The sequence below is a fragment of the Nothobranchius furzeri genome, chromosome 2 (assembly GCF_043380555.1).
Source record: "Nothobranchius furzeri strain GRZ-AD chromosome 2, NfurGRZ-RIMD1, whole genome shotgun sequence".
Lineage (NCBI taxonomy): Eukaryota > Metazoa > Chordata > Actinopteri > Cyprinodontiformes > Nothobranchiidae > Nothobranchius > Nothobranchius furzeri.
In genome coordinates, this window is record NC_091742.1 from 98,929,252 (window position 1) to 98,955,250 (window position 25,999).

At 46.5% G+C, this 25,999-nt stretch overlaps 2 protein-coding genes across 2 annotated transcripts in view; one reads left to right on the top strand and one right to left on the bottom strand.

Moving 5' to 3' along the window:
• Positions 1-25,999, top strand: part of LOC129162178 (oocyte zinc finger protein XlCOF6) — an 849,318-nt gene that overhangs the window by 767,650 nt on the left and 55,669 nt on the right. The gene's annotated exons all lie outside the window — the stretch shown is intronic.
• Positions 12,770-25,999, bottom strand: part of LOC129162175 (zinc finger protein 91-like) — a 38,945-nt gene continuing 25,715 nt past the window's right edge. The window contains exons 11-20 of the mRNA XM_070548758.1: positions 24,853-24,938; positions 22,823-22,864; positions 22,343-22,447; positions 18,762-18,926; positions 16,743-16,824; positions 16,449-16,557; positions 16,176-16,254; positions 15,851-16,044; positions 15,535-15,628; positions 12,770-15,278 (exon numbers count right to left, since the gene is read on the bottom strand). Coding sequence (XP_070404859.1) covers positions 13,510-15,278; positions 15,535-15,628; positions 15,851-16,044; positions 16,176-16,254; positions 16,449-16,557; positions 16,743-16,824; positions 18,762-18,926; positions 22,343-22,447; positions 22,823-22,864; positions 24,853-24,938 — 2,725 coding nt within the window. The 3' untranslated portion in view covers positions 12,770-13,509. The remainder of the gene's footprint in view (positions 15,279-15,534; positions 15,629-15,850; positions 16,045-16,175; positions 16,255-16,448; positions 16,558-16,742; positions 16,825-18,761; positions 18,927-22,342; positions 22,448-22,822; positions 22,865-24,852; positions 24,939-25,999) is intronic.

A 25,999-nucleotide genomic window follows, 5' to 3' on the forward strand; every position in this document is an offset into this window, starting at 1 on the left:
AATCAATAATTAAGGACGGTTCACGAATTATAGAGGAAGAACAGGTTAAACTGGCTTTAGCAATCTGAATCATTGCAGGAGGAATGGCTTTCACATCTTGAATGAATTTACTTTGAGTACATGATACGCCATAATTATCTATGAATTTATTATACGATAATGCGTTGCCATCATTGTCTAACAGGTGTAAAACGGTCCAAGTTCCATGATCCATCCAATCCTTATAACAAATGGATTTTCTTTTTAGCAATATACATCTGTTGTTCCAAACTGAATTTGTATGTGGAGAAAAATGATGCTTGTAAATCATTTTCCAGTACTGTTTATGAAAATTAGATAATTTAATAGGTAATTTGGAAATTTCAAAGTCACACTTTAAGAGAAATTCAATGCCACCAAGCTTCTCGAAAATCATTTTAGGGAAATAAAACCAAATACTGTTTGAGTTATTTTTGAAAGACTGCAACCATTTGAGTTTGATGGAACCATCCATTGCTTCAAAATCAATCGCATTCAAACCTCCTTCTTCAAATGATTTCACTACATCATTCTTCCTAATATAATGTTGCTTGTTTCTCCAAATGTAATTACAGTTCATTTGATTTATATTATTGATTAGTCTATTGCAGTGGTTCCCAAACTTATTTAGCCGCGCACCCCCTTCTATGTCCCGACCATGTCGACCCCCCCCCCCCCCCCCCCCCCGGCCCCACATCGGGGCATGGCTCTATAAATATATATATATATATATATATATATATATATATATATATATATATATATATATATATATATATATCAGATGTCAAGCTAAACAGACAGGGTTAAAAAAATCCCCCATCACTTACATTTTTTAAATAGTAATTAATAAACATTCGATACCATTAAAATTTCCTTTGATTTCATTGTAAATAAATATTTAGAGTGCCCAGGTAGCACATGAACAATGCAATTTAACGGTTTTCTTAAAGTAGGAACGTTTAACCTGTGCGGCCAGAGCGCTCTCCTTCCTTCTGCTCTGCGTAAACCTGAACTGATCACCTACTTGTGCGTAATCAAATGTCAATAGGGGACAATGTATAGCCATGAGGTTCACTTTTACCTCAGACCGACTTATTGCTGTTTTATGGTGTGGCTGAATCTGCGATCCGCTGCCACGCTGACTGGAATAACAAATGCTGCAGTGGACTTGTGGTCAGGTTCATGAGGAGTCACTGGCTGGAGCGGACCCGACTCATCCCAGAAGCTAATATCTTAATTTGACCTTGAATGAAAAATAACCATTTTAAAAGTTTTTATCACGGTGGAGGCAGCGTTCATTTCTGCCTTCAGTCTGACGGCGCGCTGGAGTTAAAGCAGCGTGTGCGCTTATTGAATCTGTGTGCGTGTGTGTGTGTGTGTGTGTGCGCATACTCGCGCGGCACAGCCGCTCAAGTCACCGCGTCTCGTGCTATTTAAACCAATGTTGTAAAATGACTTCTGCCCAGCCCAGATGTGCTCACTTGTGCACCCGTGAGCCGTGGTTCAGCCGGAACGCGTCTGACCTCTGACAGACGCACTCTGAACTTCAGATCTTCAGCGCGCTGTCAATAGCCTGAATGGGAATCATGTCTTGTTATTTTGTTACATCCACAATGTTCTGTGTGTGAGGTTTACAACGTCAGAACACCTGCATGAGACAGGTGTTAATTACAATCTGCCAGAATGACTCACCACCTTCAGATTCCTCCAACACCGTTAAAAATGATCAAATACGGAACATATCGGCGTGCGCAGGCCAGAGTGCTGAAGCTCGGCGCATAGTTATTATGAAGCTAGGGCACATGCGGAGGACACGCGCGCGCTCAACAATATACTTGTTTTCAATTACATTTATTGTGCCCACTTACTTTTTCTTTGGCCCACCCACAAATGAGTTTCTATGCTATGGTGACATCTGACAGACTTCTCTGAGCTCCGCAGCCATTACACTTTTCACCTCGCGCACCCCCTAGCGGCAGCTCGCGCACCCCCTAGCGGCAGCTCGCACACGCACCACACTTTGGGAATCCCTGATCTATTGAAAACATATAAGCATTGTGATGGATGAATCAGTCGAGACATACTTTCTGTTTTGGTAAGTAAGACGCGTCCAAAGATGGAGAGGTCTCTTTGTAACCAGCTGATTAGGATCTTTTTAGATTTCTGGGTAATATGCTCAAAATTTAGATTTTCTCTATTATTTGTATTCTTTGAGATTATAATACCCAAATATTTAATTTCACTTTTAATAGCTATGTTAAGAGAGATACTGGGTTCACAGTCATGAATATTTAATAATTCACATCTTCTGATATTCAGGTACAAACCAGAGGCCTTTGAAAATAATGAAATTTCATTTAGTGTGAGAGGAACCTGTGACGTGTTCTTTAAAAATAGTGTAGTATCATCTGCTAATTGACTTATGATCAATGGGGCTCCCATCAAGTTCAGTGCTGGAATATTTGGATTGTGTTTCATGAAAATAGCTAAAAGTTCCATTACAATAATGAAAAGTAGTGGCGAAGCTGGACACCCCTGACGGATTCCTCGACTGACGTTAAATCGTGTTGCAACACATTCTCACTCCCAGCGCGTCAAAAACAAACGCTTGGTCAGCCACCCTCCGCCTCAGACTCCTGACGCCAAAAGTGTCCTTTTCCGTTACTTATGTGCGAAAAGGGCTTTTTCCCTTTTCTGACTGCAGATCCCAATGCAGCGTTACACTGACGCGATGGGATGTCCGCAGCGAGGGCACCAAACAAGCTCATTGCACCTCACCTTAACCTTATCCTCTTATTTAACCTTCCCCTCACCCCTATCCTAACCCTAACCATGTTGCTAGCGAACACGTTAGTGATGTGTCGGTCGCTCTAAAAGCCGGCTCTATGAAGTGAACGGTGGGAGCCGCCTCGTCATTGGTCGAGTTTGGACCGAGCCAACGCGAGGGGGAGGTTTCAACTACCACGGTGGAGGTTAAAAGTAGAGGGTATGTGTAATCTCCCCCTCGCCAGATGGTATGCTCTAACGTTCCTCTTGGGCGGCAAATATGAAAATTCAGTCAGAATGCATGGGAAACAGACGCTTGATCACAGTGAGAGTAACGTTTTAGGTAGCAAGAGGGTTAAGGTTAGTGTAGTGATATCTATGGTGGCTCTGCCCACAAGGGGGCAGTATTAGATAATCTATTTAAGGGTAGAGGTGAGCGTTGATGAGAGGATGATGTACAGCTGGAGAAGGAACACAATAAACATCTTTTGTGAAGAACCTGAAACTTGGTGCATACTTCCAGAAACATTACATGGTACCAGGAGAGGGGTGCTGCCATGGATAGTGTGCGGCCTCCAGAAGCTGTTGTCTGGACTGGAAATGTGGATTGTGAATGGCGTTCGTTCAAGCAACGCTTCATGCTGTATTTGCAGGCTGTTGGCCTGGATAGCAAGCCTGATGTTCGCAAGATTGCTCTGTTGCTTACAGTGGCGGGACCCCGCGCTGTGGAGGTGTTTAATACCTTTGTCTTTGAGGATGAGGAGGACCGGCACAAGTTTGACGTTGTGTTGCAGAGGTTTGACGATCACTGCTCACCGAAGAAAAATGAGACATTCGAGAGGTACGTGTTTCGTGCACGTTTGCAGCAGCAGGATGAAAGCTTTGATGTCTTCCTGACGGATTCGAAGTTAAAGGCACGAACGTGCAATTTTGGAATTCTTCAGGATTCGCTGATCAGAGATCAAGTCGTGTTTGGAATACATGATACAAAAGAGAGAGAAAAGCTGCTGAGAGAGACTGATCTTACGTTGATTAAAGCTGTGGATATTTGCCATGCGTGTGAAATAGCCCGGCACCGTGTGAAAGCTTTTGGTGACGGAGCGGGGGAGCAGGGAATGGAGCCTGATGTTGCAGCTGTTTCATGCCAACGGAAATGTGGACAGGACAAGGAGAGGTCGTTTTCCTGTCGAAGATGTGGGATGCGACATGCCCTGAGACAATGTCCCGCATTAGGCAGGATATGCAACAGCTGTAAAGGATTTAATCATTTTTCCAAGTATTGCTTTTCTAAAAAGAAGCCTGAAAAGCGTGATCCTGTACACACGGTGGAAGAAGCTTCCCTGAGCGAGACTTTCTTTGTGGGTCTTGTGGAACGTGATGCTGACGTGTCTCCATCTGCTGTGACGCGCGGCGTGAAGGTGGATAAATGGACTGTGCCACGGCTTGTGAATGGAACTGTTCTTCCTGTGAAGTTGGACACTGGGGCGAAGGCTGATTTGATAAATGAGCGTGATATTGAAGCCATGGATGTGAAACCGCTCATTCGTCCGGCATCTAGCATCCTCAAAGCCTACAATGGCCAATCCATCATCACCAAAGGCAAGTGTACTCTCACAGTACACGTTAAAGGTAAAGAACACGACTTGGAGTTTATAGTTGTTCCGGAAGGTCGTGATTCTTTGATAGGAGATGAAGCATGTGAACGGCTAGGTCTGGTCCATAGAGTGTATCATGTCAACGGGGATCCGCACAGCAGCGCAGAAACTATTGTTGGCCAATACCCGGATGTATTTGAGGGTTTTGGGGCCTTGCCCTACACATATAAGATACATCTCAAGGACAATGCCAGACCTGTTGTTCATGCTCCTAGGCGAGTTCCGGGTGCCCTGAGGTGCAAACTGAAACACAAATTCGACCGGATGACCCTGTTGGGAGTCATACGGAAGGTGGAGTCTCCGACTGAGTGGGTTAATTCCATGGTTTGTGTCAAGAAACCTAATGGTGACCTGAGGATCTGTATGGACCCTAAGGATTTAAATGATAACATCAAAAGGGAACATTACTTACTTCCTACCAGAGAGGAGATTGTAAGTGAGATGTCTGGTGCAACGTTATTTTCTAAATTGGATGCATCTCATGGGTTCTGGCAGATTAAGTTGGAGGATGAGAGCTCAGGACTGCCCCCACCCCAGTGTCAGAGGCATCCACCTCAAGGGTGAATTGCAGTTGGGGATCTGGTCTGTGGAGCACTGGGGCTTCAGTGAAGCGTCTCTTTAGCGCCTGAAAAGCGGCATCCGCTTCGGAGGACCAAACAAAAGGTCTCTTAACAGAGGTGAGTGAGGTGAGAGGAGCGGCAGTCTGACTATAGTTCCTTATGAACCTTCGGTAAAAGTTAGCAAAGCCTAAATACCTCTGCAACTGTTTTCTGGAAGTGGGTGTGGGCCACTCCAGAACTGCCCGCACCTTCTCTGGGTCTGCCTTGAGTTTTCCACACTCGATCACAAAACCCAGGAACTTTACCGTTGGAACATGGAACTCTCACTTCTCCGCCTTCACGTACAAACGGTTCTCCAGCAGCCGCTGCAGAACCGCTCTAACATGCTGAACGTGCTCAGTCTCAGTCCTGGAAAAAATAAGGATGTCATCTAGGTAGACAGTGACAAACTTATTTAAATAATCACCCAAAACAGTGTTTACAAGAGTCTGGAAAACAGCGGGTGCATTGGTCAGTCCAAATGGCATAACTAAATACTCAAAATGTCCCATGGGTGTCTTAAAAGCTGTTTTCCACTCATCACCCTGATGGATACGCACCAAATGGTATGCGTTTCTGAGGTCCAACCTGGTAAAGATCACCGAGTCCTGGATGGGCTCGAAGGTTGATGACAGCAGGGGTAAAGGATACTTGTTTTTCACCGAAATCTGATTCAGTCCTCTGTAATTGATGCAGGGCCTTAAAGTTCCATCCTTCTTGGGCACAAAGAAAAACCCGGCTCCCAGAGGTGACGTAGAAGGACGGATTGTGCCAGCAGACAAGGCATCCTGAATATAAGTCTCCATGCTCTCCCTATCAGGCTTCGAAAGCTGGTAAAGCCGGCTAGAGGGTAAAGGAGCTCCGGGCAAAAGGTCAATCGAACAGTCAAATGGACGGTGAGGTGGCAGAGCCGAAGCTCGAGTCTTACTGAACACTTGCCTGAGATCGTGATATGCTGGGGGAACGGCAGACAGATCAATCTCCTCCTCCAAGGGCGTTGGGTGGCAGCGAGGAGAAGGGGATACAGAACGCAGACAGTTCTGCGAGCAGTTGGGGCTCCAGCCCGTGATTTGGTTCCTGCTCCAGTCCAGTTGGGAGTTATGTAGTTCTAGCCAGGAATGACCGAGAACCACAAGGGACCGGGGAGAAGGAAACACAAAAAACTCAATTTGCTCGGTATGGTTTCCTGATATCTGGAGATGAAGAGGAAGCGTCTTGTGGGTGATTGAGGACAGATAACGTTCATCCAGAGATGTGACGGAGAGCGGAGGGTTCAGCCGGATGGTGGGTATGTTCCACCTCTTCACCAACCCAGCATCCAGCAGGGAGCGCTCACATCCAGAGTCCACAAGAGCCTCCAGCTGGATCTGTTTAGAATCGACCATGACGGAACAAGGAAGGGTAAAACGGGGAACTGCAGAACTAGAATTACCGCCCACCAGTAGTCCCCTGTTTACGGGTGGACTCTGCCTTTTAACTGCGGACAGCTTCTAGCAAAATGACCTGGCTCACCACAGTACATGCAGAGACCTGACCTTAACCGGTGTTGCCGCTCCTCTTGTGTCAGTCTGTTCCTTCCCATCTGCATTGGCTCCTCGGGGGCGTGGCTCTCAGGAGGCGATCGCTGAGCAGCCTGTCTGGAGCGGTCAGAAAACTGGGATTCATTGTAACGGGCGCTGGGTCGTCTTAATTCCTGGTGACGGCGGTCTATAGAAATGGCCAGACGTATCAGCTCATCTAGGGAGCGAGGCTCGGGACAAAGAGCAAGTTGATCGTGGACACGTAAAAGCCGCAATTAAAGCGTCCTCGTTCCAGGAAGTTCTGGCTGCAAGGGTTCGGAACTCAACTGACATCTCAGCTACGGATCTGCGACCCTGAGAGAAGGACCAGAGCTGCTTCCTGGTGTCCGCTAAGGATTCAGTAACACCAAAAGTCAGGGTAAACTCAGATAAAAAATCTGCATATGAGCCGGTAAGGAAAGAGTCATTGTGGCTCTTGGCCTCAGCCCATCTTAAAGCTCTGCCTCTTAGAAGTCCGATCACATAAGAGATCTTAATGGAGTCCAACGTAAAAGCTCCTGGTGAGCGCTCAAACGTCTAACGGCATTGTAACAGAAAACTCTGACAGTCCTCGAACTCACCACTATACGTGACTGCAGGTGGAGAGGAAGCCAGGCGGAAATGTTTCATCTCCATATGCGCGGATCCAGGTGCAGCGGAGGCAAGCGGAATGGAAGGTTGGGATTCTGCTGGAGAAGGCTGGATCGGCTGTTGGGGAAGCCGATCATGGATTTGTTGTACTAAACTCTCCAAATGCTGATAGCGGGCATTGGCTGCGGTGAGTTGTTCCATGAGTTGAGGTATGACTTGTTCCTGCTGTGAAAGTCTGTGGGAGAAACTGGTCAGTGCTGCGTCTGCAGGGTTAATGCTTTGGCCGGAAGATTCTGTCATGTTTGGAGGAAGGTACTTAACCCAAGACGTGCAGAATACAACACTGACCAAAAATTGATGAAAAAATGATTTATTTATAAGGGGAAACTTAAGATGCACAGATAATTCTGTGGTTGAAACTGCAACAACAGCTCAGCGTCTGGAGGAGGGAGAACACAGGTGAGCAAAGGTTCTGGTGTCACAATCCTTTGTAGGCAGGCAGAGGTGTTCAGCAGACTTACTGTGGGGGGGTGTATGTGTTGGCTGGAGGAGGGAGAGGTAGAGAGCCGGGGAAGCACAGGAGAGGGAGCAGAGGTGGAGAGAAGCGGGGCGTCCTGGTGGATGGGGCACTGGGTGAGACGAGAGGTGGGTTATGGCGGTGGTGATATGGTCCGTGTGCTGAATATCCAAAATCCTGGTAGAGGTCAGAATCCAAGGAGGTCGACAGGAATCCTGAGGAAGGGTAAATCCAATATAAGCGCAAACACAATGAATAACATTTATCCTAAGAACACTAGAGATCACACGAGTGGCTGGTTACTACCAAAACTGAGGCAATCTTCCGGCGTCAAAGTGTGTCCACCATCCACCTTAAATAGGAAGGCACCCCGCTGATTGCTGATCAGGAACAGCTGGGCCACTCCCTCTCCTGGCAAGAGACTCACAGATGGTTATGAGAACAGGAGTACTCACCTCGGCTCATGACACTATCCTCTTGAATTGGAAAAACAGAGAAACTCTCTGCATTAACCAGTATAGAAATCTTTTGTTAGATCATATTGCATTTGATATAGCCTCTGCTTCCACTTCAGATGAATCTCTCTGGGCTCCTTTGATCGGTTCCATCACATAGCGAGGGTGGGGGGCCATTGATGTTGTCCTACGGGATGGTGTAGGTGGGGGGGTGTGGGGTCTGAGTTTGGAGTATCCGGATGTTCCCTGGAGGTGGGTTCACTGGGGGTGTCTGGGACTGGGGGGCCGTTGCCCCCCTCTGGAGGTGCTTGGGTTGCCTCGGGGGGTGGACTACTGGCAGTTGTGAGTGGGGCCCCTTGGGGGGCTTGGCGGCGGCCATGGGTCACTGCCTGGCGGCTGCAATGCCCCTGGGCGGGTCTGGGTGGGGGCCTGGGGGCTCGGGGTTTGGGGGTGGCCGGCCCCGGGTGGGGATCTGGGCGGGGCCTTGGGGGTCGGGTCCTGACATGTATGCTGCCGGGAAGAAGGCAGGAAAACGCAGCAGTGCCTGGCCCGGGTTCAGGGGCCTCAGGTAGACCTTGACTCCTCTGCCGTTCCATCACAGGGGAGAGGGGAGGTTCAGGAGGGGGAGGACCCAACCTTACCTGGATGTCCCATGTCTTATATATTCTGGAAGTTGTGCAAATGCAGGGATGGGCATAGATATTCTGCTGGGGTGGGGCTGGGTTGGTTTCCCTCAGACTCCGTGGGGCTCTGTAATGCTGCTACTTTGGGCCCTGGCAGGATGGGCTGGGGTCTCCATGCCCTGGGTGGCAGTTTGTCAACAGAGGTGCCTATTGGGGCCAGTAGGGGAGCTGGCTCCCTGGAGGGCTAAGCCCAGCCAGCCATTCCTCCCCATTCCCGCATATTTCTCTCCTCCTGCTCCCTCACATCATCACACAAACATACACATAGGATCTTGGGGGGTGGGCAAGTCAGGGAGTGCGGGTATGGACCCCATTTCCGCATTCCTGTGGCAACCTGCCCCCCAATTTTATTTGCACCTTATACACTTCCACTGACGACATTCCACACAAACACACACTTAGGGCCTTGGGAGTGAGCACATTCAACAGCATTTGGCAGGGGGATATTTCAGCCTCCTCCCGGGTGCCGGTGCCCACTTCCAATTTTAAACCGCACTTAGACACTGATGGCTGAGAGTGTAAGTGGGGTGGTGCGGTGGCACCAGCTGGCATAGGCCGGATGATGCCCGCACTGCCCACTCACCACAGCCATGGAATACACCTCATGATCACACAACACTATATTGGAGCAGGCTGAGGGAGACTAGGGGTCTTAGCCACCTCTGTTGTTGCTAGGCCTCCTGGGGCTGGAGGCTAGGAGGGAGATCTGGCCGTCTGGTTGGGGTTTGGGGTGGTGGGTTGCTGTGCTCAGCGTTGGGCGGGGGAGCCTGCTCATCAGCACCCCAGCAGAAAGGGTCAAACTCTGGTTACCGGTGATGGTTGTACCCCATGTGCAGCAGTACCGGGACCAGAGTGAATAGGGTGTGTATGGGGAGCATGAGTGGGTGTCCGGCATGCATTTTTGTAAGTCTTGGGTTGTATGTGCATGTGTGAGCATGAGGGAGGGAGTGTGTGACTGTGTTTGTGTATGATTGTATATGTCAGGTGGGGCCTTTGACTCCTCCCCTCTCCTGGAACCTCTCTTTATGATATAGATCTTTGTCCCCCCTCCCCCTGCCACACCTGGTGTGAGGGGTTGTGCCATGGTCTGCCTGAGTGTTCGTGGCAACCGGGTCTGGGGGTTTAAGATTCAGGCATCTGCCTGATAGATCCCGGTGGCTGTCTGGTGGGGTCTGGGTCCCTGGGCTCTGCTTGGTCCCCGGCGGGGGTGGTCACCCCTGGGTCCCGGGCTCGGCCGGCTAGGGGGTGGGAGGCTGCGGGCGGGCCTGTGGGCTTGCCGCTGATATCTCCCGGGACTCTGCCGGCTGCTGGTTGTGGCCCCCCGGGGCGATCCTCTGTGCCTCTCGGGGGAAATGGGGGTGGGGCCTTCCTGGTTGCAGTCTCCTTGGGGTTCCTGTGTTCTGGGGCAACGCCTGGATCTCTGGGACTTGGAGCTCCCCCCGTCTCCTGCGCATCTTTTGGGAGCGGATCTGTGGTCCCTCACACTCTCTGTTGGACGCTCCTATAGAGAAATCTTACATAAACAAGCGCGTGTACACACACAGGTGCTCACATGGTGCTCTCAAAAGTATGGGCTTGGGAACGTTAAACACAGGTCTTAAGACTATGGTGGGCACTTAATGCACTGTGATTTATTATCGTGATTCTTCAGTTAAGCAATGTTGATTATATATTTTCTTCATCAGTGATAGCTAGATCTTGTTGTATTGTTGTTGTGTCCCTTTTTTTGTTTTTCGTCTCTCTTTCTGCAGGTCTAGAAGCAGACTCTTGTTCATTGTTTATTTTTGTGGAACCCCCCCCCCCCCCCCTCTCTCTCCCCACCTTTTCTTTTCCTTTCTCTTTCACCTCTGTCTCTGTGTCTGGTCGGAATTACAAAGCATTCAACAACACTAACAATAAAGTTTTAAGTATCAGGCGTGACATTAAAAGCAAACGCTTTGATGCTCCACCTGAGAGTAAATCTGTAAGGCTTGTCACCAGCATTCAGACATCAATTCTGCTTGCTTCACAGCCAGACAGGACACGGTAAAAAAATAAATAAAAAAAATAAAAAAATAAAAATAATAATAATTTTGTCATTTCACGCCATAAATAAATGGCTAAATGATCATTTATTTCCCATGTTTTCATATCACAAAGAATATGCATCTTCTTAAACCAACTTCAAGTCAAATAGTAAAAAAAAAAATCCTTTCACACACAAAAAAGAGCAAAAAAAAATCACCACGCTGGGAAGGGTGGCCTGGAGCGGCCGGCCCTGCCCGCGAGGTGTCCCTTATTTATTTTTCAGTGAGTTGGCAAACCTACCCGTACGTGACTTCAGGCACATCCCTGAATACACCTTTTTCCCTCGAGGCTTGGTCGCAGCACACCCTAGTGGCCAGTTGTGACCTCTGCAGCCGTCTCCAAGTTTAGGTCCTCCACCACCTCTCTTACCCATGGTGTCCCACAAGGTTCTGTGCTGGGGCCTCTGCTCTTCCTCCTCTATCTGCTTCCTCTTCAGCACATCCTGAGCTCCTTCAAGGGAATCTCCTACCATCTTTATGCAGATGACATCCAACTGTACATCTCCTTTAAGCCCCATGAGATGTCTAAGCTGCAACTGTTACACACCTGCTTAGACTCTATCAAAACCTGGATGGTGGGAGCTTTCTTCAGCTGAACGAAGATAAGACTGAGATCCTCATCTGTGCCCCAGACAAGCTGGTTCCCAAAGTCAGAGACTCTCTTGGTCAGCTTGCTTCTCACACCAAACCCTCCGTTGGGAATCTTGGCGTGACCTTTGACCCAGCTCTCACCCTGGATTCTCATGTCAGTTCTCTTGTTCGCTCTTCCTTCTTCCATCTCAGGAACGTTGCTAAGCTGAGTCCCATTCTGTCTCGCTCTGAACTTGAGACAGTTCTCCACACCTTCATCTCCTCACGCTTAGACTACTGTAACTCTCTTTTCACGTGTCTGAGCAGAACCTCCCTGAACCGTCTACAGGTGGTTCAGAACGCCTGTGCTCGGCTTCTGACCAAGTCCTCCAAACACACCCACATCACCCCGCTTCTCCTCCAGCTTCACTGGCTGCCAGTCAACTTCAGGGTTTATTTCAAGATCCTGGTTCTGGTCTATAGGGCGTTACATGGACAAGCACCATCTTACATTGGTGATCTTCTTAGTCCCTACACCCCCAGCAGGTCCCTGAGGTCCAGTGACCAAAGCCTACTGGTTGTGCAGCACCAGGATAAAGGTCAAAGGTGACAGATCATCTGCTGCTGTGGCCCCCAGACTCTGGACCTCTCTCCCCCTGAGATCAGTGGACTCAGTGGTCTCCTTTAAAAAGCAGCTGAAGACTCACTTGTTCAAGCTGGCTTTTGTATGACCTTCTTCACCTCTCTCTCTTTATTCTGCTCTCCCCACCTATTCCACCTTCCTCAGGATCCACTGATTTCCCTCTTTCCTATTCACTCTCTCTCTTTCTTAACATTTTTTAATCACAATTGCCTATTTTTGCCAATTTTAAATATATTTTTCAACATTTTCGAAATGTTTTTTTATATTTTGTTTTTTTTGAAGTACCTCGTAATTTTTATCTTGAGAGGCACTATAGAAATGATACTTTCTTCTTATTCAGAGGAACAACAGACTCTGATTAAACTGCAGCAAATCAAAGCCAGACTTGAGATCTGCCTCCTAAAGGCTACGCTCAGACAAGCTGGTCTCTCCACATCAGATGAGGAAGTCTGAAATTATTGTGCAGTTGCAAAATTGTTACACCAGCTTCCAGCACTCACCTGGAAGGTATCTCAGAACAGCGGTTTGGTTTTTGGGGTGAAACTATGTGCTCCAAATACCACAGAAGTCAACTCTACTGGCAGTTTGTATCAACTTCTCCGACCGCTGGATCACCGGCAGCCTTCACCACAAGGACTCGTAGATTCTGCACAACTGGCGTGGGATGGTGTTTTAATAGAGATTGTTAAACCATACATTCAGACGTATTTTACAACCCAGATATCACAATTTTCTAAGACACTTGGTTTTGCTACATAACATCTAAGTACACATTCCATCATTTCACTCATTGTCCCAGTTATCTTGTTTCAACCATAATTTATCATCATTTGTTCCGTGTCATCATTAGTAAATGGTAAATGGCCTGTATTTGATATAGCGCCTCCTAGAGCCCTGGAAACCCCCAAGGCGCTTTACAACACAATCAGTCATTGACCAATTCACACGCAGGTGGGGATGAGCTATGATGTAGCCACAGCTGCCCTGGGGCGCACTGACAGAGGCGAGGCTGCCGAGCACTGGTGCCACCGGTCCCTCCGAACACCACCAGCAGGCAAGGTGGGTTGAGTGTCTTGCCCAAGGACCCAACGACAGCGACAGACTGAGAGGGGGCTCGAACCTGCAACCTTTCGATTATGGGGTGATTACTTTACTCCTGTGCCACCGTCGCCAACACAGTAGTAGAAATGTAGTATTTAATTTGTTTTTAGAAACTTTATTTTTCATTCGGTCTCAAAATATTACAAAGGTGAGATTTCCCCAAACTACCAAAATGACCTGGTTTCATTTTAGATAAATTTTCAAAAGATCAATAACATTGATATTTCATATTTATATGGAATATCACATCTTACTGATCATTTATTAAAAGTAACCACTTACATCAAGTAACACAACCAAAAGGCTTCTGTCCAGGGTGGACACTCGTGTGATTGTTTAAATCTCTCTTTCGGTTAAATCCTTTTCCACACAGCTCACAGGCTAAAGGCTTCTGTCCTGTGTGGGCACTCATATGACATTTTAAACTTGTCTTATAACGAAATCTTTGTCCACACAGCTCACAGGCAAAAGGCTTCTGTGCTGTGTGGACTCTTGTGTGTCTGTTTAAATCTGTCTTTCGGGTAAATCCTTTTCCACACAGCCCACAGGCAAAAGGCTTCTGTCCTGTGTGGACACTCATATGACTGTTTAAACTTGTCTTATGACTAAATCTTTGTCCACAGAGCTCACATATAAAAGGCTTATGTCCTGTGTGGACTCTAGTGTGTCTGTTTAAATCTTTCTTTCGGTTAAATCCTTTTCCACACAACTCACAGGCAAAAGGCTTCTGTCCTGTGTGGGCACTCATATGACTGTTTAAACTTGTCTTATAACGAAATCTTTGTCCACATAGCTCACAGGCAAAAGGCTTCTGTCCTGTGTGGACTCTCGTGTGTCTGTTTAAATCTGTCTTTCGGTTAAATCCTTTTCCACACAGTTCACAGGCAAAAGGCTTCTGTCCTGTGTGGACACTCATATGACTGTTTAAACTTGTCTTATGACTAAATCTTTGTCCACATAGCTCACAAACAAAAGGCTTCTGTCCTGTGTGGGCACTCATATGACTGTTTAAACTTGTCTTATAACGAAATCTTTGTCCACACAGCTCACAGGCAAAAGGCTTCTGTCCTGTGTGGATCCTCATGTGACTGTTTAAAATGGTCTTTCGGGTAAATCTTTGTCCACATAGCTCACAGGCTAAAGGTTTCTGTCCAGTGTGGACACTCATGTGAACGTTTAAACTCAGCTTATGATTAAATCTTTGTCCACACAGCTCACAGGCAAAAGGCTTTACTCCTGTGTGGACACTCATGTGACTTTTTAAACTTGTCTTACAAAGAAATCTTCGACAACACAGCTCACAGGCAAAAGGCTTCTGTCCTGTGTGGACACTCATATGACTGTTTAAACTTGTCTTATAACGAAATCTTTGTCCACACAGCTCACAGGCAAAAGGCTTCTGTCCTGTGTGGACTCTCGTGTGTCTGTTTAAAGTTGTCTTTCGGGTAAATCTTTGTCCACACAGCTCACAGGCAAAAGGTTTCTGTCCAGTGTGGACACTCATGTGACCGTTTAAACTCAGCTTATGATTAAATCGTTGTCCACACAGCTCACAGGCAAAAGGCTTTACTCCTGTGTGGACACTCATGTGACTGTTTAAACTTGATTTAACCTTAAATTCTTTTCCACAGTGATCACAACTAAAGGTTTTAGTCTTTTTCTGGACTTCCCTACATGAGTCTGCATGTTGCTTCACTATAACACATTCCTTACTAACACAACAGCCTGAAGACCTTGTTGCTAAATGACTTGTCATTTCTGCTGTCACATGGTCAGCTGAGCTGCTCGCTGGAACATCTCGGTCTTCTGTTTCCTGCTGATGAAGCTGTGAGACGAGAGGTTTTTCTTCATCATCCTCACTCTTTATAGAACCAGCAGTGAATAGAAATCTGGCAGCATCAGTCTCCTTCAAATGTCGCTGCTCTCTCTCCAGACTGTTCCAGAGGTCGTCCTGTTCCTCCTTTATGTGAAGGTGTTCTGGTTCCTGCTGGTCCTCACCAGCACTCTGTTCTTCATGAGCTTCTTCTTTAACCAGCGCCATTATTTTAACACCTGTAGGAAAAACAGAAACACAGTGAATTACTGAATGCTGTAACTTTCTATTCACACATTTAACAGTAATATTATTTCTTTAAAGAGCAAGCAACACCCAAACCAACTATTCTTTTGGCTGATGAACTGTATATTCACGCTGCGACTCAAAGGGACTACATCAGGGACTCGAAAAGGTTATAACCGCAGACCTGGCGCTAAATCACAGGTCCAGAAGTCCTATAACAACTCCAAGCCATGAGGCTTTCCTACTAACAGGTCTCAGAGTGTTGCGAGAGACCGTAGCCCCCCACCAGCTGGTGAGGGGGACCCTCAGCCACCACGACTTGGTCGTGACAGACATTGTGTTTCTTTTAGAGAAAAGCGGGGTTCATCATACTCCTCTAGGAGAGAGTCGTCTTGCTCAGGCGAGCGCCAATATCCTTCTGACCGGTATTCACCACGTCGTGGTCGCAGGGACTGTAGTCCTGCCCCAAGGCCAGGAGCTGATTCTAGGTGTGCCTCCAGGAGCAGTTTGCGCCGCACTGATCTGCACTTTGTGGCCTGATGAAAGATCCATCGACATGTGAGACGGTTCTGTCCATCTCTTTGGCAGAAAAGGGTTTACACCCTCCTCCACCTCCTGAACCTGCACGTGACTTGGTCACAGCAGCAGGTCCTGCAGAGGTGATGCATGCCACAACGACACATCCGATGACACCTGTGACCTCGGCGAGGTCTGGTGTGGTCGCTTCTGTTAGCGTTGAGCCTCCAGCATCCAAAGCACCTGCCACCAAACCCAGTGATCCTAGCTCACCGGTCAGACTTCCACTAACAGTCATCTGTGATATTGTCCGTGAGGGTCCTAAAGGGGGTGCTTGACTGTGAGGGTATCTTGGACTCTGGTTCAGAACTCACCATCATGTCCATGTGTACTGGCAAGATGATGAATGCCTTCGGCAACCTCTCGGAAACCGGAGCCCGCTGGACTAGTACCCTGATGCAACACTCAGAAGCTGACGCCTCTCACATATTATTCCAGGCGCTTAAATTGACGGTTTCAAACAATGATCTTTCGGGTACCAACATTAGAGAGAAGCGTTTCCTGGACAGATTTTTCTCACTAGCTAATACAATTGGCTCCCTTTTAAAATTTTCGTATTCTCTTCAGTCAACTCGATCGAGATTAACACAGTTCATCGCCACGCTGATGAGCTTAACAGAGAATACCCGGCCCTGCATAAGCAGGTACTGCAACAACGGCGTGCTTTGAGACAGCTGGGCACGTCTGAACGCCAGACTATGGTGGTATTCAACACTCATAGCAACATTTTGCATAAAACAACTTCTGCTGTGAACGAATTGCGTTCTTTCGTGAATGTTGATTATGCTCGTACACAGTTGCTGACCACTTGCCTGACTGACTATGGTCAGGACATGAGCGCCTCGGTTGACACCCTCCTCATGGGGAGAATCCCTCCGTACCTCGTGTCCCTGGCCATGGTCCGGTCTGCGATTGCTCGAGTAACAACAAAGGACCCGATTGCACTTCCACTAACTTGGCTTTCTTATTGGGCAGTAGAGGTGTGAATCTTCACTTGTCTCCCTATTCGATTACAATTATTGGGTCAACGATTCAATTTGATTCGACATCCCAATGCATCACGATTATTTCATATTGATTTGTTTTCATCGATAAATGGAAAACATAATTGACACAACCTGCCGTCCCTCAAAAGCTCTCCATTCACAACAGGTTAGGACAAAACATTTAAGAAGATTTAACAAAGTAAAACATCTGTTTCCTGGTTCAACACCACGCCTCAGGCTGAGAAAAACACGCTTTGCAAAAACTCACAAAATCTAAAAAAGTTCTGAAAACCTACAGGACACAAAATGTAATAATAAAATCCATAATGGGTTCATATATGAGTGTTTAATGTCTCTGAGCAGCTCTAGAGTCAGATATTGATGCCGCAGGTGAAGGGTGTCAGAAATAACACCAAATGAAATGTTTGACTTAGTTTATTTTATTTGAACCCAGTGGTTCGTTTCTGAAATGGAGAATGAATCAAGTTCTGTTTGATGCAGAAAATAATAAAACATAAAACTAATTCTACACTTCCAATAATATTTAAGATGTGTGTTTTATTCTTTCTGATAATAACACCAGCAGAAGGCTGTGGGCTGGATTAGGATTAAATTACCCAGCTGATAGATCTCTTTCACTAACCAGCTAACTACAAACCTTTCCACTGACCTGTCCTGTGGGACCCTCACCATTGTAACCCTCATGTCCATGCTGTCTCTGGAGGAGCAGATAGGAGACAAGACCTCCTGTAACCTAAAATGGACCAAAGCCTCCTCCCAGTCTCTCTTTAAGCTGAATTTAACATCAGTTTATCATCATGACACAAAAGAATAAAGTGGAACAATAACTTCTATCTTCTATTTCTCTCTCCTTTTAACTTCTCCGTGTCCCTAAATAAAAGAGACAGACGATCACGCTGCAGCCGCCATCATTGACCCCGCCCCCTCCCCAAGACCGGATCTCCCAGCATCACAACACTCGGTCTGACTGAGCGCTTCCAGGAGAAACAATAATTAAATTATGAAAATAATAATGCGTGTTTGGAGCATCGGTTTGGAGGAACGTCCTCCGATCCTCTCTCTCTCTCTCTCAGTTGCTGTGCGAGCGAGCGGAGCACGCCGCGTGACAACCCATATCACGGCCCAAATCCAACAGAACCGATTGGGCTGATTCGGTTCCGGTCCGGTCTCAGGTTACAACTCTAGCGCTCAGCCCTTCAGTACCACATTAAGGCGGAACCACATCACATTACAACATAACGTTTTTATTGAAAAAATATGCAGCTGCACCTGCTACTTCAGGGGTCGACCTTTAAAGCGCCCGAGCGCCAATGGCGCTAAATTTTCTCGTCGGGCGGTAAATACTTGACGACTTACCGCCCGGGTGGTGCCCAAGCCTTATTTGTCATTTACACACCGGCGTTCACCTTCATCATGGCCGCGCCCTGTAGGAAGCTGCCGTTTTCGTTTCGCGCGCGTGAACCTGCGCGCCTCTAGCCACGTACTGCACTTGTACGATTCGTGCACGTACTGCACGATTCTAGTTATAGTCACGTGAACTATCTGTTCACTATTAAAGACGAAGTGGAACCACGCTAGAAACACACAAGCACGCAGGGAGATGCCGCCGCCACAGGGATGGGATTTCTTGATGAAATCTCCGGCAAAACGCTTTAAAACTGGTGAGGAGATGCGAGACAGTTCGAAACGGTATGAAGCAGAGAAGCGTGTGCGTAGGTGGAACGATTCTTGGCGGTTTAAAGAAGACGGGAGGCGCAGAGAATGGCCGTGTTCGAGTTGAGCAGCGGCTCGCCTGGAAAACAGACGAGAGCAGACGGAAGCAGCGGGGGGGGCTGAAAGCAAGCATTTAATGGGCTCGACACACGGGAGGCGACATCCTTAATTCCCTCCAACCTGACACGGCCAGGCAAAACAACGGAAGTTTCGATTTCACCATGGAACAGAACGCGTAGACGGCTTTACCGCTGGTGCGGGTCGCCTCCCGTGTGTCAGGTAAGAAAAGCGACAGTGACGAATTTCGCTGATCACGGTCGTTTGTCACCTCCCGTGTGTCGAGTCCTTAAGTCGGACAGATTTCCCTACATGTGTAGCTCACGGGTGACGATGGCTGAAGATATCGCGTTAGCATTCACACTTGTTCAATTTTCAATTTTAATTCTGGTGCCTGTTAGCAGCTGAAACCCATCCTCACGTGCTTGTGGATATCATATATTGTATATGAAGACATGAATGTAATAATAAGTAAAGGTTATCAGCTGTAGCTTCAGTGTGCTCATAGGAAACGTGACATAAGAACACAAAACACATTTCTCTTTATGGCCTATATTGTTGTCATCATCAACATAACATGATTTACAGAATACATGTGACCAACATTTCATGTTCTACCACCGGATGTTTGGATCAAAATATGAACCAATCAGATCTTAGATCAGGTGAGAGCCAGGCGTTTCCCGTCATCCCCTAGGTTTTGCAGTCGAGGGAGAGCAACTGCAGCGCCTTGCTCCAAAATCTGCGGCCGCCTTGATCTCACAAGGTTGTCGTTGCCTACGTAGGCATGACGTCAGAGCAAGTCGGCGTCAAGTCGGACACAAATCTACCGGCATGCACTGCGAGCGGTGTTGATGCATGATTGCGCATGCGCCGTGAGTGGTTCTGGTACTTTTTGGGTCACAGCTGCTCGCAGCGCCGCTTCAACAGTGCGATATCCTCACGAGGGACGAGCAAAATTTCTAACATGCCAAAGTTTGAGCGAGCTCACGATTGCTCATCTGTAGCTGGTCACGTGGTGTTAATCGCCTCTCGTAACCCTCTATACACTACACGACGCTCGGCGCAAAACTCGCCCCGATCTCGTGGATTCTTGCACGAGTGGAAAATCGGCTCAAGTGAAAAAGTCGCACAGTGGACGCCTGGCTTAAGCTGCTCCAAGCTATTGCTCCTACAGTAGCCGCAGCATTCACACATGTGATCAACGCATCACTGACATTCGGTACATTTCCCACCTCTCTCAAGCATGCTCAGGTTAAACCGCCGCTAAAAAAAACCATCTCTTCCTCCGAATCATGTGGAGAACTACCGACCTATCTCTCTCCTCCCTTTTCTGTACAAAATCATTGAAAGGGCGGCTTTCAAGCAGATCACAGAATACCTCTCACAAAACTGTCTGCTTGACCCTTACCAATCTGGGTTCAAACAGGGCCACTCCACTGAACTTTGTTAGCAGTGACTGAATCCTTAAAAGAAGCTAGAGCAACTGCCAAATCCTCCGTGCTTATCCTGCTCAACTTATCGGCAGCATTTGACACTGTCAACCATGGCTTCCTTTTGTCCACACTCTCTAGCATGGGCATCACAGAGAAAGCACACGCCTGGTTTGAATCGTACATCACAGGACGATCATTCAGTGTATCTTGTTCCATGCTTTCGTTCTTTTTTAAACACAGAAACAGTTTTGTTTACCTGTTTTGTAGCTACTGTTTCTGTGTTTAAAAAAGAACGAAAGCATGGAATTAGAACCACGGCACAGTAAGAACACACCTAAGATGTTCAGTGTATCTTGGCTTGGACAATCCTCTACCGTGCACCATCTTGCTACAGGAGTCCCCCAGGGCTCTGCACTAGGACCTCTTCTCTTTGCCATATACACCACCTCACTGGGTGAGATCATTCGATCACATGGCTTCTCCTGCCACTGCTAGCTATGCAGACGACACCCAGCTCTATCGGTCATTTCCACCGGACGACCACACTGTCTCTGCACGAATATCAAACTGTCTCTCTGACATATCAAAATGGATGAAATCCCACCATCTCCAACTCAACCTCTCTAAAACTGAACTACTTGTCATCCTAGCAAAACCATCCATACAGCACAATATCTCAATCCAAAATGACTTCCTAGCTCTGGCTCCTTCAAAGGCAGTTCGAAATCTGGGTGTTGTGATTGATGAACACCTGACCTTTAAAGATCATGTTGCCTCTGTTGCTCGTTCATGCCGCTTTGCGCTGTATAACATACGAAAGATCAGACCATACCTAACACAACATGCCACACAGCTCCTGGTGCAATCTACTGTTATCTCCTGCCTCGATTACTGCAATGCCCTTCTAACTGGTCTTCCAGCCTGTACTGTGAGACCTCTTCCAATGGTCCAGAACGCAGCGGCGCATCTGGTCTTTAACCAGCCAAAAAGAGCACACATCACCCCTCTGTTCATTGAGCTCCACTGGCTATCGCTAGCAGCACGCATCAAATTCAAATTGCTAACACTAGCATACAAAGTCCGAGATGGTACGACTCCCATCTACCTGAATCCTCTTGCAAAGGCTTACGTCTCGGCCCGGCCGCTCCGGTAATCACAGGATCGTCGGCTAGCAGTGCCTACACCACGCTCAGGACAATCCAGACTCTTCTCATGCACTGTTCCACAAATGTGGAATGACCTTCCAAGCACTACCAGAACAGGAGCTTCCTTTTCAATTTTCAAGAAACTCCTGAAGACCCTGCTCTTCAGAGAGCATCTTCTAAACTAGCACCCTCCCTGCACCCCCCCCCCCCCCCCCTCTACTGTCCACTCCTTGTTCCATACTCTCCATGACTGATGTCAAGTTTTTGTTGTTATTGTTGTTGTTAGCCTCAAGGGCAAAATGCTGATTATAACTTGTAAGTCACTTTGGACAAAAGCATCTGCTAAATACATAAACATAAACAGACACATAGAAATTTTCTTACCCACAAATCAGAGCATCCTGTATCTGAAAGAAGGCGTGACGTTCTGAGGTTTGCTTGTTAACACCCCTTAACACGGCATGTCCCGGTTGGCCAAGAAATCATAATGTGAGCATATTAAAACAGAGCTCACTTCACGGTGAGTCAGTTCTAGAGAAAGGAGAAAGCTACGGACAGGTCATCCGGAGCGAACCCTCTTTAACCCAGAGCATTTTTGACAAGCGGTCAAAAACCCTGCTACAAGCTACAGCTGACACAGCAAAACGGTTCCTTCAGCTATTCAGAAACAGCTGTTCTAGACGCAAACGATTGCATATATCTGTTGTGATCCGGGAGACAACTCTGGACCGACCTGGTCATACTGCGGTCTTTTCTACGAACTTCGGTACTTTGGGGTCACTCGACAAACAACAATATTTACCCCCTACACAGGGGCAAGTTCTGATTTATCAGTAAACCAAGATATGGCCATTATTTAAACAGCATCACTTCCTGAGTGATTTCAGTTGAGCTAACTCTGACTGGCCATCGGAGGGAAACTCTGCTCCCGTCGCATCTTTTGACAAGCTGTCAAAACCTGTTGCACGCTACAGCTGATACCGCAAACTGTTCCTTCAGAACAAAGCTGAACCAACTTCGACTCCTTAAGGGTTATTCCTAAGACGCAAACAACTGTCGTGACCTGGAGACATCTCGCGACCGGTCTAGTTGGCACTGCGGTTTCTTCTACGGACTTCGGTACCTTTGGGGTCCCCGGACTTCAACACATTCCGGATCCACCACAGGGGTCTCCGAGCTGGTACGTAGACTCGACAGATTGCGTCTGATGTGGTTTTATGAACCATCACTATAGTTATAGCAGACAGAAATCACTCCCATTCAGAACTCAGATTCTCCAGATACGAAGGTTCTGATAACATCACATTCACTCCATCACACCTCACATTCCATCCATGTAGAGTCATTCATCACATAAAGTGTTCCCTAGTTGTCATGTTTTTAATTGTTTAGAAAATACATTTCTTACTTTTTATAAACTTGACTCTGTCTGAATTGATTCGAAGAGTCTTAAAACCCCTGAATAAACAAAGAATTCTAAATCTTCTGGTTAAACATTCAAAGACCAATCAGGTTGGACTTCCATATTTATGTATAAATTCATATCTTATCGGTCAAAGTGTAGTGTAGTATATTGAGCTTTAAAAGTACCCAAAATACATACGTATGCTACTCTTACAGGTGGTAGGCAACAAGCTCGCGCACCCTGAGAGTAAACACCAACCAACTAAAAATGATTTTCACCTGTGTGTGCAACAGTGATGCATCACGTGATCAGGAAGAAGACGATCCATGAAATAGGAGCTGGTTTTGGGAAGCCACTATGCCTAAGGCAAGGCGCAAAACGGATAATCTGATGCAGCTCACACTAGGGCTGCTCAATTAATCGAATTTTAATCACGATTTCGATCTGAGTTTTGAACGATTATAAAAAACATAACAAGCCGATTATTTGCTCCTCCCGCTTGCGCTGCCCTAAGTTGCAAATGAAGCGCTCCTCACAGTGTTGCCAATTTAGCGACTTTGACGCTATTTCTAGCAGCTTTTCAGACCCCCTTCTTGACTTTTTAATCCTAAAAGTACCTAGCGAACACCTCAGAAACATCTCTGGTAACCCTTAGCTACTTTCTGGATAACTGTCGTCGACATTTCCTGCAGGTTAGCTAAACACTCCGCCTGTGCTCCGGACCGTTCTTCACAACATTAGGAAAGGGAATGATGCAGTGATGTGTCGGTCGCTAAAGACAGCTCTCGGAGCCGGCTCCTTGTTGGATTAACTAGAGTGAGTGACACACACACCGCACCTGCGGTCTCCTGAGCAGCTAAAAACAGCTAAATGTGCGCGTGCGGCGTGCTAAACACACGTGCAGCTTGCCCGATTGTGTGAGACCGGGGTGGGGGGGTGGGGGGTGCAGCTGTGGTCGGGACAATTATTACATTAACTGATGGGCCTGTAAATAAATAGTTTATAAATAAGGTAGAAATAAGTTCCTCACGCTGATAACTAATCTCTCTGAGGACACAGTGCTACAGCACCTTGACACGACTCAATAAATGTTATGTAACATTTTGTGAACATCAGTTTATTTGCATTTATTTGTTATAAATGCCACTCTATAATTCTTGCTGTCAGTATTTGCAAGATATTGGTATTTGGGTCTGTACTGGTTAGACTTACATGAGTTAAACCAAGGTCTACAGCCCTTGGGTCATAGACTATGAGCTATAAGTATATTGGTCCTTTTATCCTGGGAATCAGGAGTTCTTTTAGTGATCATCTTGTTTCTTATTTTTGTCCTGATTGTGCCCTGAGCAGTTTTATGACTGAATAAAAACAAATAAAATCAACATAAATTGAAAAATCGTCCTAAATAATCGTGATCTCAATTTCAGTCACCATAATCGTGATTATTATTTTTGCCATAATCGAGCAGCCCTAGCTCACACTTCAACAAAGTCTGTGTTGCGGTGGCAAAACTTTGCATCGTGTTCCTGTCTAGAGAAAAGACGACAACCAACCCGGTTGGATCATTTTAGTGAACCCGATCCAGATTTATCTTGACCAACCAGGAGCAGGAGCGACTCGTCACCCAGACGATAAAAGACAAAATGAAGAAGGTAACGTAACAGCTAGCTAACAGCTAACGGCTGTTATTTGATTGTTGTGTTCACGTCATTCTTTTCTTCCTGCTTACCCATCTCCCCTACTTTCATGAATGTCACAAAGCATCCCCAACACTTGTTTCCAGCTTTTTTCTTTACAGAGTTATAACGGGAATAATTTGATTTTTGATTATTATTTTAAGATATTTTCAATTTACAGATTGTTCACCCAGAAAATCTCCCCCTGCCACAACTAGCACTGCAAAGAAAAGAGGTTAGAGGCAAACAAACAAATTAATAAATAGAAAAACAAATAAATAAATAGTGTGTGTGTGTGTGTTTATGATTATAATGTTTACAGGGTGTGCATCAAGCAGGAGTCGAGGGCAGGATTTGGATTGGAATGAAGTCAGCTGGCAACCCAACAAGATCCCCTTCACTGCAACTTCTGGACCCCGAAATGCTGCTGCAGACCTAGACTGTGATGTACCAGCTAAGTTCCTGGAGCTCTTCCTGACTGAGGAGCTGCTTGATCATGTTGTGCATCAAACCAATCTGTATGCAAGTCAGTATTTTCAAGCACACCCTGACCTTCCTCATCGTAGCAGAGGTAATGCTTGGAAGCCAGTGTCGGTCTCAGAACTGAAAACCTTCTTTGGACCAACTTTCCTGACCGGCTATGTCAAAAAGCCGAGCAATGAAATGTACTGGAGTGTGGACAGGGTGGATGCCACGCCTTATTTCAATAGAACCATGTCAAGGAACAGGTTTCAGGTTATATGGAAGTTCCTACTAGGGCTGGACGATACGGAAAAAATGTATATCGATAAAAATGTTTTATATTGATCAATATCGATAATTATTGAAAAATATATTAAAAATTGTAGAAAACATTAAGCGTGCAGCCCTGGCCATTTTATTTTTGGTATGTTGATTTTTTTTCTCCGCCTCCTCTCATGGCAACATTTTTAGGACTGCCACAAACGACTATTTTAGTAGTCGACCAATCATGTCATTTGTAAAAGTTTAGCTTTTTGCACCAGGATGCTCTAATATACCATCATTAGCTTCTAGTCTGAAGTGTGATCAGCTATTCAATTCAATTCAATTCAATTGAATTTTATTTATATAGCGCCAAATCACAACAAGAGTCGTCTCAAGGCACTTGTTCACACACAGTGTTTAAAAGTGTGGGTGCTGAGATTTCTCTGAGGTGAAAAAGATGATTAGTATTAAAGTACTCTGTGTGTGTGTGTGTGTGTGTGTGTGTAAGGGGGGGGGGGGGGTCGTTGGTCATATGAGTCAGCTGTTAACTTTATTTTCTCTCTAAGTGTTTTTCTCCCCAGAAGAAGCTACAACGATGTTCTGCTGAGCTGTGGTGGCCTCATGGAGGGGGCCATCGTCTAGCACACTGCTGCTAACCACTTAAGGGAACTTACCTCCGGCGAATGACACGCCTTTGTTTGACCCTTAACCAATCAGAGTGAGTCATAGTAATATATTAGTGCCCCGCTTGTTTTCACCTGTGTGTGAAAAAACATGGCTTCGGCCGCGGCTGAGAGCGACAATGAGGTTTTCGTTCCGAAGAGGAACGCCTCGTCCGTTATATGGAACTGGTTTGGTTTTTCACCAGATGACAAAGAGCAGCGAAACGTCATTTAAAAGGAGAGCGTCAAGGCAAGTGATGGCAACACCACAAACTTGTTTAATCACTTGAAAAGAAGGCATCCCAAACAAT